This window comes from Corvus kubaryi, unplaced genomic scaffold, assembly GCF_017639235.1.
Source record: "Corvus kubaryi isolate FWS band 111438036 unplaced genomic scaffold, C.kubaryi_AGA036_p1.0 37373, whole genome shotgun sequence".
Taxonomy (NCBI): Eukaryota; Metazoa; Chordata; class Aves; order Passeriformes; family Corvidae; genus Corvus; species Corvus kubaryi.
In genome coordinates, this window is record NW_024581121.1 from 893857 (window position 1) to 906818 (window position 12962).

The 12962-nt window shown below is 47.0% G+C and overlaps 1 protein-coding gene across 13 annotated transcripts in view; it reads left to right on the forward strand.

Moving 5' to 3' along the window:
* The window catches only part of UBAP2L (ubiquitin associated protein 2 like), a 30534-nt gene that overhangs the window by 3766 nt on the left and 13806 nt on the right, over window positions 1–12962 (forward strand). For 2 of the 13 annotated variants that reach the window (XM_042034545.1, XM_042034546.1), the window contains exons 2-10: window positions 352–481; window positions 1046–1123; window positions 2267–2401; window positions 4798–4966; window positions 5290–5385; window positions 6093–6138; window positions 6418–6530; window positions 8073–8147; window positions 11485–11537. In XM_042034545.1, the coding sequence (XP_041890479.1) occupies window positions 392–481; window positions 1046–1123; window positions 2267–2401; window positions 4798–4966; window positions 5290–5385; window positions 6093–6138; window positions 6418–6530; window positions 8073–8147; window positions 11485–11537 (855 nt within the window). In that variant the 5' untranslated portion in view covers window positions 352–391. Of the gene's footprint in view, window positions 1–6; window positions 482–1045; window positions 1124–2266; window positions 2402–4797; window positions 4967–5289; window positions 5386–6092; window positions 6139–6417; window positions 6531–8072; window positions 8148–11484; window positions 11538–12962 lie in introns of those variants that run through there. The other 11 variants (XM_042034548.1, XM_042034547.1, XM_042034553.1 and 8 more) reach the window with 11 other exon arrangements.

Consider the following 12962-nt stretch of genomic DNA (forward strand, 5'->3'; position numbering starts at 1 on the left):
GGAACTGGATGAGCTTTAAGGTCTCTTCCAACCCAAACCAGTCTGTGAGTATGATTCTACTTCTGCTCCTGGGGCCTGATTGCTCCCACGTGGATGCAGGTGATGCACCATTTGGAACACTCTGCCATGGTATCTGGTGTGAAACCTCAGGAAGTACAAGTGGCTGTTTTGTGTTGGGAGCACATGGTGCTGGCTGCCTGGCTTGCTGTGGTTTTAGGGAGGTGGTGGGGAGGGTTGGGGTCTGCAGCAGTCATTTTGGCTCTGTTATCCATGTGATTGTTCAGTCTCAGTGCTGCCTTTTGTTTTTGGTATCTAACAGTCCGTTCTCTCTTCTCCCCTGACCCACCACAGAGTTCAACCTTGTAAATACTGTTATTTGTATATACTGTAAATGATGACATCGGTGGGCACTAACCGAGCCCGGGGGAGCTGGGAGCAGACACAGACACAGAGCCAGACGCAGCACAAGCAGCGGCCGCAGGTAAGGGCAGTGGCCATGGGAAGCAGGTACCTTGTAGGTGGAGACCTGGCACTCCTGCGGGGTCCGGTGCTAACAGCGGGGCCTGACGAACTCCCCACATGTCACAAGGTGCTGCTGCCAGAGCCAGGTTAATTGGGCAGCTGCTGACGCTGGGGTTTCCATGTCTGTGCCTCCAAGTGGGAGCTGCTGCTGAGATTTGGTTTTACTTCCATTTGTCCATTCCTCACACACTTTAATGAATGCAAGAAGCCACCTGCAGTGGGTCTTGGTGGTCTGGTGGTGGTAAGATCTGCTCCAAAACAGATACGGTTTGGGTGGCTGCTGCTCATCTGGTGCCATGAGGCCATTCAACAGTATATCCCTTTCTTCCAGACTCCTCTTCTTTCTCCTTTTTCATCTCACTTTCCCTGAAGTTTTCCTTCTCTGACCCTTGTTTGTACGTTCTCTTTGCTATACTGATTCCTTTCCAGAGTTTCCAGAGAACTTGGGGTAGCAGAATGGCCTTTGGAGGATGGTTTGGAAAATTGCCACTCTGACTATGCGCTCTCTCTCTGATTTCTTTAGGCTACTGCAGAACAGATTCGACTTGCACAGATGATTTCGGACCACAATGATGCTGACTTTGAGGAGAAGGTGAAACAAGTGAGTGTGGAAAATTAAGGTGAACTCTGACAGGAAGGCGAGATCAATACTGGGAGTACTGTGAATGCTGGGGACATGGGAGGGACGTGTGGCTGCTCACCTGAATTTCCTTGGACTGGCTTCATAAAGTTGTATCATAGCATGGTTTGGGTCAGCAGGGATGTTATATCCAGTTCCACCCCTGTGCTATGGTGATATCTTCCACTATCCCAAGTTGTTCCAAGCTTTGTCCAATCTGGCCTTGAACACTTCCAGGGATGGGGCAGTCACAGCTGCTCTGGGCACCCTGTGCCAGGGCCTCGCCACTATCACAGGGAAAAATTCCTTCCTGATATCCCATCTAACCCTGCCCTCTGACAGTGGGAAGCCATTCCCCCTTGTCCTGGCACTCCAGGCCCTTGTCCAGAGTCCCTCTCCAGCTCTCCTGGAGCCCCTTTAGGCCCTGGAAGGGGCTCTAAGGTCACCCTGGAGCCTTTACTTCTCCAGGCTCAACACCCCCAGCTCTCCCAGCCTGTCTCCAGAGCAGAGGGGCTGCAGCCCCTGGATCATCTCCGTGGCCTCCTCTGGACTCACTCCAGCAGCTCCATGTCCTTCCTGTGCTGGGGCCCCAGAGCTGGAGGCAGCTCTGCAGGGGGGTCTCAGCAGAGCAGAGGGGTGGAATCCCCCCTTCACATGCTGCCCACGCTGCTGGGGAGGAGCCTAGGACAGCATTGGCTTTCTGGGCTCCCAGTGCATATGGCCAGGTCATGTTAACTCACACCCCCAAGTCCTCCTCAGGGCTGCTCTCCATCCATTCTCCCCCAGCTTGTGTTTGTGTTTGGTGTTGCCTTGATGCAGGTGCAGCAACTTCTGTCTTGCTGAACTTTTAGTTTGTTTCTACAGGTAACAGTGTTATCTGAGAAAAGGAGTTTGTAGGTTGGGTCATGGTGAAACAATGGTAACTCAAAAATTCACACCCTCAGTCACTTCTTGTTGAAGAACATAATTAAGCTGAGAAGGCTGGGGAGATTCCCTAGCCCTTCAATTTTTTGTTGAAGAGTTTCTGGTTTGGGATTCAACTTGCTTGCCTCCTGAGACATCCATAGAAATTTTGGTGCTATCTTGGCTTGGAACATGCTGACCATGGTGTTGTCTTCTCTACAGCTGATCGACATCACAGGCAAGAACCAGGACGAGTGTGTGATTGCTCTGCATGACTGCAACGGAGATGTCAACAGAGCCATCAATGTGCTGCTGGAGGGCAATCCGGACACGGTAGGATTAGGTCCTGTAAATCTGGTGAGGCCTAGTTCAGTGTAACTGCATATTTGGAGGTGAAGCATCCAGTAATGTCAAGATAAGGAGAGCCACTATGACTGACTAGTTCCACAGGAGCATGCACAGTGTGACTGTCACCTGGCTGCTGAACGCTGCTCTCTGTGGGCTTGCACAGGCTGTGAGAATGGCCCTAGGCTTGAAGGAATAGAAGAGAAAATGCCCTAAGTAATTTCCTTTCTATTACTTTTGAATTCAAGCAGTTCAACAATAGTACAGTGGCATCTGTATGTGCTTTCACACCATTGAGTGTGAAGGAACTTACCTTTCCCCATGAGGGCTGAGTGACCTGCACTGAAAGGCAGGTGTGTGTCAGCTGTGGTTCCTTTCTGTCAGAGTAACGTGGTTTTGTGTCTCTGGCCCTAAAGATTCACTTCTCAGTGCTGCACCGACTGGCTTCTGTGCTGCTGCCTATGCCACGGTTTCGAGGGCCTTTTTGCTGTTTGTTGTTGTGGAGTTGGGCTTGGCTGCTGTTTCTCATGCAGGTGCTTGTCTCAGGCAAGCTGAGGTCAGCCAAAGAATGAGAGTGCTTGTTTAGGAGGAACCTTCTGCCTGCGTGCAGGGCGTCATTCCTTTTGTGACAGACAGCAGAGATGCAAGTTCTGTTACAGCCCAAGAAAAAGCCTACAAATGTCAGATCCTTCCAAACCGCTGCTGATCTCACTTATCCTCCTGGCAGCCCGGTTTGGTTGGAGCCAACTCAACTCTGAGTTGAGGGTCTAAATATCATTTTAGAATATTATGCTTTAGCTCATTTTTTTGCCTGTGATAAGCCCTGGGGGTATGTGGATGAGCTGGACATCTCAGACTATGTTTTGTGTATTGCAGCTGCTCCCCAGTGTCTGGTTCTCTGCTTGGTTTGGCTTCAGCCAAGTTGTGTACAACACACATGTGTGTTCCTCCTTGTCTTTAGAAAGCCCCTTCCGTTGACAACTGAATAAAATAGCTTTTGGAAAATCCTTTTAGAAAAGAGAATGATAGGGATGTGCATTGCTGAGGCACAGCTCAGCCACAACTATATTCTCTTCCACATGTCTTGTGATCAGTGTCTTCTACTCAGAGGACAAACCCCTGGTATCACAGCAATTTAATTGCCTGGAGAAACACATTGCTCATGAGAGTAGCATCCAGGACAGTGTAGCAGCACCTCCTTTATTGGATCAGCAGCACGAGGTCCTGTAGGGTAGGGCCATGGAGAAGCAGGCAAGGGAGCTGGCGGAGGAAGTGCTGGGCTGCCACTGCTCCAGCCCGGTGGCCTTGCAGTCACTGAGTACAGGCAGCCCTTGCACTGCCATTGGTCAAGCACCTTGGAGCTGCTTCTGGCCTGGACCCAGTTTGTGCAGCAATCCCAGAAAAGGGATTTTCTTATAAGAAACAGAGCTGTTAATTGCTTGGGTGCTCTGATGCTGAAAGCAGCTTACCTGCTGAGCTAGTTAGTGATAATGTACTGTATTTCAAACAGTAAAGGAGCAGGTATGATCTTAGCATTGGATTAGATTTGGTTAAAAAAATGTTTACTTGGAATACTGTAATTTTAAAGTTTATTTCTGAGCCAGATACCTATGGAGAAAGACTTTGGAAGCCTTGGGTTTGATGGCAGTTTGTGCCACTATGTTGTTGAGGTTTTTGTCACTGTCCCTACATGCTGCCATTCAAACCCAGCTGTTGATTTGTCTGCCAGTTGTGTTTTCAGGTGATTGTCAATGACTTAAGACTGTTTTTAATAGTTCCAACAGTGTGCAGCATCAGTTTAAGGGTATGAAACCACTGCAACTGTCAGAAAATACATGGGTGCAGGCCCACGGCAGTGAGCTGGAGGCATACTTAATGTTTTGCAGTTGAACTTGCCTGTTGGATAAATTCTATGATGTTTCTCTCCATCTGAGCTGATGTTTAGGGGAGGGGTTTTGTTAATCACTTTGCATCTATGGAAAACTTACCCCAAGTGTTGACTGCATATCACTGTGAAACATTTACCTGGGTTATTCTGAGAGCTCCTGGTGACCTGTGTGAAACGGCAGGCTTTTTTTCCCCTAAGCAAGGTAAATTTATCCATGCTTTGAACTCCAGAAGTATCGTGCCCTCTCTATTGAAGAATTTTAGTAGATCTTTGCAGAAGTAGAATAACTCATCTCCTGTTACCTCAAACTGCATGCCAGTCAACTGTAGGAAAGCTTGGCTTGAAGGAAGATGATGTGCTGTGTGTAGGCCGATAGACTCCTTAAAAAAAAAAATTGGTCTGGAAACCATTTTTGCAGAGACCCCCATTACATTCTCTGTAGCATGTTTAAGTCTTTGTGTACTTGCAGCTTTCATTGATCAAACTGTGATTAATTTCTTTCCCCTCTGCAAACCTTCAGCATTCCTGGGAAATGGTTGGGAAGAAGAAGGGTGTCTCAGGACAGAAGGAGAGTGGACAGACAGAACCCAGTGAAGAAAGCAAAGAAAACCGGGATCGGGAGCGGGATTTCAGCAGACGACGTGGTGGGCTGCCGAGGCGAGGGCGAGGTGCCACCCGTGGAAGAGAGTGTATGGACCTGCCCTTTATTAAACCCCAAACTCTCACCCCAAAGCACTGTGTGCTGCATAACAGCTGTCACTAAAGCTTTTCAGGCAGACACATCTGTGAGGAAAACCGTGTGTGTGTGGATCTGTTTAATGCTCCCCTGTCTGAGATGATTCTTTGGGTGATGCCCTCACTTTACCATCAGCTTAAATCAAAAGTTCAGGGAGCATGTGGTGATGTGGTCCCCCACACAGCCACTGCATTTTGGGGTTTGAGGTCTGGTTTGAGTATCCCCCCTAAAGCAGGATGAGTCTTGAAATTGTCTTTGCATTGTTCTGTCTTTCAGTTCGGGGCCAGGAAAATGGGCTAGATGGTGGTAAGAGTGGAGGATCTTCTGGAAGAGGCACGGAAAGAGGGAGGCGGGGACGTGGCCGAGGCCGAGGTACACACGGGATGTGAGGTCCAAGGGGGTGGGAGGAGAGGAATGACATCAGTGTATCTATCTCCCATGAGGTTCCAAAGCCTCTTTTATGGGAGGAATTGCCAAACTGAAAGTATGCACTTGATGTTTCTGTTCTCAGGCTTACTTTTAGTGCCTACATGTTGCATTCCTATCCTAAAGATGCTAGAAACAGCACCCAGTTCTTGCATCCCATCTGCAGAATTAGAAAAAAAATTGTGCTTTATTACAGAGGTGGGAAGTTAAAAAACTCAAGGTTGACTATTTTAGCAGGTGGGCCAATGGCTATTAGTAACAGAACCTGCATCCTCATCATTCTTGCACATGTACCTGAGCACCACCACTGGCTTGGGCTTTAAATACTTGGGGCAGAAATTAATCTTACCCCAAAATCTGCTGCTTAGGAATTGTAGCCAAGGTCACATACTGCAGAAATCAGAACCTGGGGTCCAGTGCTTACAGCCAGCTGGAAAGCTCACCTGAGCCTGGAATGATGCATTGCTAATTGTGCTGCCAGCCAGCTGAGGTCACTCCCATACATGGAAAGATGTTCATGGCAATCCCATCAACCCAGGAAGATCCTCTCCACTTTCATATTCTGGGCATCAGAACTCTGTGTCTTGTTGAAGTGTTTCTTTCCCAGTGATGTAGAGCCAAGGGACTAGCAGTGTGTGTGTGTGTATTTACAGGTGGCTCTGGACGGCGAGGGGGAAGATTTTCTGCCCAAGGCATGGGGTAAGCTTCACTGACCCAAACCACAGCAAAAATATAAAAGTCTGTGCATGGATAGCACTGTTTGTGTCAGTCATTTCTGTTCCCATTTTCCTTTTTTTTTGTTGTTGTTAATAAGGCCCAAACTGCATCATAGTAACTTAAATTTGGGATGGCTGGTGTAGCTGAAGCATCTCTCTGCTGAGAGAGCTGCCTTGTGAGATGTGTTATGGTCTGAATAAAATCAATTCCTTTCAAAATGCTTTGACAGAGTGAACTTTTCCATCCTTGTATTTCTTACAGAACTTTCAACCCAGCTGACTATGCCGAGCCGGCCAGCACGGATGAGAACTACGGGAATAGCAACAACAACACGTGGAACAACACTGGGAGCTTTGAGCCAGATGATGGCACAAGTAAGTGTCTTCACGTGTGTGTGTGCTGGTTTGTGTTGAGTGGATTTTGCATCCATCCAGTTGCAATGAGGACATTCTAGGCAGGTCTTAGGCTCAGGGATGGAGGAACGGGTTGTTGGTTCAGAGATGGATTTCGGTGACCCTGACACTTTGCACATTGGAAATGGGAGCTGGATGACTGCTCCAGGTTGAGCTTGTGGGTGCTGTTGCCCAACAGAGGCACAGGAACACTCACCTCTATTTGTTTTCCTGTGGAAACCATGCTACTGTTTGGAAAAGTGTTTTTTGTAAACTGTAGTGTGATAAGCAGATCCCAGATCTCCCAGTGTTGGGTGCATCCTCCAGAGCATATTTCTTGGAGTCAGATGTATTGCTCTTGATTTTGATACTGGGAGCATTCTTTCTTTCATGGTCATCTTGCTCAAACCATGGTGGGATAGGACTTGGTTACAGAAACGAGCTGAAAGCAATTCTTCTTCCTTCCCTGTTTGAACCAAACGTGGGTGGTTCTGAGCACCCAGCTTCCCCTGCAAAATTCTCCCGCATTGGAAAATTGTTGCTCTGGGTTTTGTTTCACGTACGCACAATATTGAGCCACAGGTGAACTCAGATTTTGCAGTGTGCTAATGGGACAGTCGCAGTCCTTGACTGTAAGTGGCCTATTGGGTGGTTTTGTTGTCTTTTTTATGGAGCAATCTTGCACCACTGCAAAGTCAAACTATTTTTCCACAATTACTGAATGTTGAAGTAAATAACACATCTTGGGTGTTAGAAGCATCCACACCTGTGTTAATGATGCTTTAGGCCACTTCCATACTTCTTGGTTTTGCTGAAAAACGGATAGGTTTGGAAAGAGAGAATTAAAGTCCCATAAACTGGGGTACCTTTTACTTCATACTGTTAGTGTCAGGGAGAGGGGTGGGGATGGTTCGTTTGTGTTTTCATGGATTTTGTTTGGGTTTTGGGTTTTGTTTGGTTTTTTCCCTTCTGAAAACAGCTGTTGTGGAAGGAGGGTGTTCTTGTGAAACACCAGCAGACAGAGTGATCGCCTTGGCAGCTGAGAAGGGGTTTTAAATACCAGAGGGAGTAGTGTGGGAATGTGTTAGGGGCAGTGGGTGTGCTTGCCTCCTCAGAAAAAGGGATGAGAATGGACAAGCTCTGTGTGCTGGAAGTTTAACTGTCTAGTGGGAGCAGGTTTGTGCATGGATGGTTTTCTTTTTCCTGTGTTGGTGTTTGGTGGAATAAAGTGGGCTAGAGTGTGGTTAGGGGGAACTGAAGATTTTTCTAATGAACAGCTCAAATTTGCTCTAGTACTACAATACAGCTGTAAAGTTTATTATGCAATTCAGCTGGTCACCTGTGTTGTGTGTGGTTGTTTTGTTTCCATTTTAGTAGCCACAGGCATCTCTTTAAATTAATAATATCCACAGGTACAATGTGACTGGTGTACGTGGGGGCAATGAAACTCACCTTCACTTCTTTAAGTCAAAATTTCACTGGTTGTCTTTCTTTTTTTTTTTTTTTTTTTTTTTTTTGTTTCAGGACTTGATTTCATTGGGGGTGAGGGGTCAAATTATCCCCGAAAATTTGACACTGCTCCTGGTACGATACATCCAGGTGCACTAACTGCCCCGGATACCTTTACTTTATAGCTTTTTTTAAAAAATCTGAAATATCTGTGGATATGTCATTCTTCTCTCTCTTAATTTGTTCATTTTAATTAATATTTGACGTTTGTTCTGGCTGTGCTTTTACTAACGCTGACACCTTGAATGTAAATTGGGAGAGGCTAACACCAATTCCTGTGGATTATGCAAATTTTAACTTCATCCATTGCTTCTCAATGCCAGAGCAGCTCTGTGTCCGCTGCACAGAGTATCCCACCCGAGGGCAGGAAGTGTGAGGCAGCTCAGTCATATTCCTTTTGTCTCATATCCTGAAAGCTGTGACTTGCTGTTGTCCCTGTGCCATTCCCCTGGTCTCCCTGCTGTCCCTGCTTAGGGTCACAACACAGCTGCAAGGGCAGTTGGTCTGGCTGAACTCTCTCTGTGCTTTGCCTCCACTTACGGCTGCTGCTGGGTGAGCAGTGCCTAATGGCTGCTCTGGCTTGCTCAGACTGCCTGGCTGCTCCTCTTTGCCTCCCTGCAGTTGGAGATGATGTTGGATTTTGAGATGACAGGGATGCTTGATGGCAAAGCTGCTCCGTGCCTGGCCACTTGGTTTCCTGCTCTTACACCATTATACCTTAGGAGGCCAAGAGATGCCCGTGAGATATCAGTTTGCCTTATCTCTATAGAATTCCATTGGTGTCCATAATAAGGCCAACATCGTGTTTTAGCTGTCTCCTCCATCTAACCTGAGATCTTGAAGTTGAGGCTAAGGGACCTTCTAGAAGAACTTGCCACTTGACTCTTGAAGGAGGAGAAGTGTTGAGGCCGAGAGTGTCTCTTGCAAGGACCCAAAGGCAGGCAGACATGTGGAGTGTTTCTGCTGTGTTGGAGCATTTCCTGGTTCTCACCTCAGGGTTGTCAATCTTTAACTTCCCCAGGCAGCACAAGGCCATCTGCCCCAGCACTGCCATTGTGGTTTTGCTGCCCTTTGGCTTTGTTTGGATTAACATTCCTTCGAGGTGCAGAGTGGTGGCCTTTGGGTCTGTTGCCTTCCCAGTGCAGGGTGCCAAGCCTGGATCCAGTCCTTGAGAGGCTGGGGCTGTGGGAGGAGCAAGCTGAGTCTCTTATCTCCCAGCTTAAAACTAAGAAAGAGCATATTTGGGGAGGGATGTGAAAAACTTGGAGACACAAGGGAATTTTTTTTTTTCCTTAACCACATTCATATTTGCACATGTTGTTGGCTTAATTTTATTTTCTCCTCTTTTTTTTTTTTTTTTTTTTTTTGCTTTGAGGAGCTTAAAGACCAGCAGCTCTTTGAAGGGCTTTCTGAAAGCAGAGAGGAAGGCTTCCTGTTCAGAAGACCATCCTTCTGAAATGGTGTTAGAAGGCTCAGGGTATTGCTTGTGTTGCAGCTCTCCCCTTCAAAAGAGCTTGATGGAGAGTGATGCAGTTGCTTTCTTTAAAAAAACTTCCCATGCTGTGCTAGTTGGGAGCTTTCTGGAGAGTTCCTGGTGAATACCTGGTTATACATTGCAGGTCTTTGATTCTCCATCTGCCCCTTTGTGTGTAGGGAGCTCGAGCTGTGCTGAGTCAGTGTCCAGTATTTGAGGAGTAGACTTGCTGGGAAAGCCCTGTCAATGGCTGCTCTTAATCTGCAGGGTTTCCTTCTGCTTTTAGTGCTGCTTTGCTTTTCTTCTTATTTTCCCCAAACAAACAAGACTTAAGAGTCCTATGCTGTGTTCCTGCATGCACAAACTCTTCTTGGGGCAGCTCTCCTGTCTTCCTGCTCTCTGGGCCAGCTGCAGGTACATTCAGCTCCTACTTTACCTCTTGGGTAAGGCTTGGGCTAGAATGATCCTCCTGATCCATGGAAATCTGGAAAGCAGCCTTCCCACTACTGCTGTGAGGGCACCAAAAATCTAAGGATTGGGGAAATTTAGGTTTCTAAACTGCAGATGTGTTTTGCATTGAACGTGTTGATGGTTCTGGCTGTGGAGGAAGGGGTAGTGTGCCTTAAGACTCCTGGTGTTCTGGCAAGTGATATTGTATTAATATCTGTATTTCAAACTTGACTATAGAAAAAAGTAAATCCTGGGAGACTTCTTGAATTAGCCCAACTAGTCAAACAAAACAAAAAAGTAATGAAAAAAGAATAATTCACTGATAGTTATTTCATGCACTAAATCCCCCAGTTCTAGACAAGTGGTTGTTTAAATACACACTTAAAGTCTATATGGGGAGATCTGTGTCCTGCAGAAGAACTCAGAATGTTCTCCTTCCCCACGTGCTGTGTTTTATGCTGTAAAAGAGCTGATACCAACTTGTTCCATCCAGTAAGTGTCTTTAGGATTAACCCTGTAGGCACTCTCAAATTTCGTTGATCTGGTTTGTGTGGACTGAAAACAAGCTGCACAAAATGGGGCTGACTTTATGCTCTGAGATTTTTGGGGATGTGAAAGCTCCTGCTCTCTTCCCAAACCGAATTTTAGTTGTTAAATGGAGTCTGAAACTAGCACATAATATTCAAAATACAGAGGTTAAACTGTGATGGAAATGAGGGCTGGAACAAGTTGAAAATGCAGCCAGCCAAAACTCTTACTTTCTGGTAAATTTTGCTCGCTTAAATTGCGCTGTGTTGGATTGCAGCTGAGGTTTTTCCCAATTTTTTCCTTGGTACTTCAAGCTGCACACTTTGAGCATATCTCTGAAGCTGGTCACAGAAAATGCAGGAACTGCTTAGTCCCTTAAATTTTCTTTTCTGAATCGCATTTGCCTTTGCACAGGAGGTTCTGGTGGGCTGAGGTTTCAAGACTTTTTTTGTCAGGGGAAAGATGAATCATGGGAATGGCTCAGTTATCCTTAAGTTTTATAGAAACTTGAGGTTTACCTGGGTGGTGAGATCCTGTGCCAGAGCTGGCAGGAGGCCCATGAGGGAGGTGCTCTGTCCGAGCTGCTGGGGTAACACTGAGTGCTTGCGGGTGCACAAACCTACAGCTACTGCAGTACGAGGGGAAGTCAGGAAAGTGGCACAAGGAGGCTGGGGACGATGCTGGGACTTCCTTGCGGAGCCCAGCTCCCCTTTTGGGTGTTGGGAGGGTGTGCATTGCCCTATCTGCCAACCCAGTGGTCCCTCTTTTTCAGCCCAGCCTGCGCCAGCAAGGCAGAGGCAATCCCATCACGGTACTGTGACCATAAAGCCTGGGTTGAGGTTGACTGCTTTAACTTGTCTGATTGGCAAATAGAAGTCCTCCTGGCTGCCTGCAAAGCTCCCCAGTGCTCCGCCAGCTGTTGGAGGTAGAGCTTTGATGCATGCATAACTTCTGTACCTGTTGTTGTCCTTGTAGGTGCATGGAGGGCAGCGACAGAAGAATGGGGCACGGAGGACTGGAATGAAGATGTAGGTATTTTCCAAACCCATCTCCTCTGTGCATCTGCCAGCATCTGCATCTGCTGTCCTGTCTGTACACACAGAGCTGCCAGGGCAGCTCAAAGCCCATTCTCCCCAAACTGTGGACAGAACCCCAGCCAGGCTCCCAGCTCTGGGAGCTATGATGAATAAGTAATTGTCGCAGCTTCTACAGGATATGTGTAATAGAGCTTGTCATAGGAGCCCAAGACAAGAAGAGATCTCCTGGGCCATTGAGGCTGATCCTCTCATTTCCTGTAACTGCAAGATGGAATTCTTCCAAAAATTGGCCTGACTCCACACAGGACTCTTGCTCCACTCCTCTGGTGGAATGGCAGTTGGGGAAGGCTTGCCTTTGATCACACCAGCAGCAATTTCATGGTTTCATGCACATCATGTGCCTCTGCTGGTCTTTGTGATTTGGATGGAAAAGAAGCTCTTGACTTTACCTTCTGACATGCTCTTTGGTGTGTCTCACCACCTTCTCTACCTGATGTCTCCTTCAGGGGAGAATGGGCACTGTTAGCACCTCCTGTTAATGCCTATCTATGAGTTCCTTCTGAAATGGGCTTCAGTCTCTCCAAATCAAGGAAGGACTTCTGTTCCTGCAGATGGGAGTACGGTTGGGCTTTTTTAGTAAGATTGTTAGTTTTGTGTGCTCATTTTGGCTCAGCCCACAGAATGGGCAAGCACGGGAAGCATTTGCTTTCCAGGCACCACCTGAGGGAAGCACTACTGCTGTGTTTGGAGATATGAGCAGCTTTTCTTTGTTCAGTCAGGTCTCTGCTAAAAGGGAGCCTCTGACAGCATTTCTTCCCTTCAGTGTGTGTGAGGTGCTCCCAGGAGTTCTGGATTTACTTTTTAAACTCTGGCAGTTCAGTTTGTGGCAGCTCCTCAGTCTGGAATAGAAGCTGTTCATGTTCAGATATGTTCCAGGCTAAATCACAGGTCGTCACTAACCCTCCTCCAATATTTGAGCAATGTTATTTTCCCTTCCACAGCTGAAGTAGATCATCCAAGTGAGCCCAGGTCACTGGAAGCTTAGCTATGGGTCTAAAGTTTCTCCTTGGCTTTGCTACCAGTGCTTGCACCTACCTGTGCAGGGGCTTTTGCAGGTCTGTGCTGCATGCCATTGACTCAGAGCAACAGTCCAAAGTCCCAGCAGTCTTAGGGGATTTGTGGACTATGGGAAATTTGTAGAAGGATTTGAGAGGGTTTTTTTTCACTGGCAGGTGATTTGTGCGCTTGCCTGAGAAGAAACAAATGAAATAGAAGCTGATTCTGATGGGAGCCAAATGCTAGAGAAGTTTCAGTCTAAGCACTTGAATTTCTTGAGTTTTTCTGTGGCTCTTTGTCTCAAATGTTCATGTGCTTTGTGTCATAGGCACTGTTATGAGGTGCTGTTCTCACTTTTGG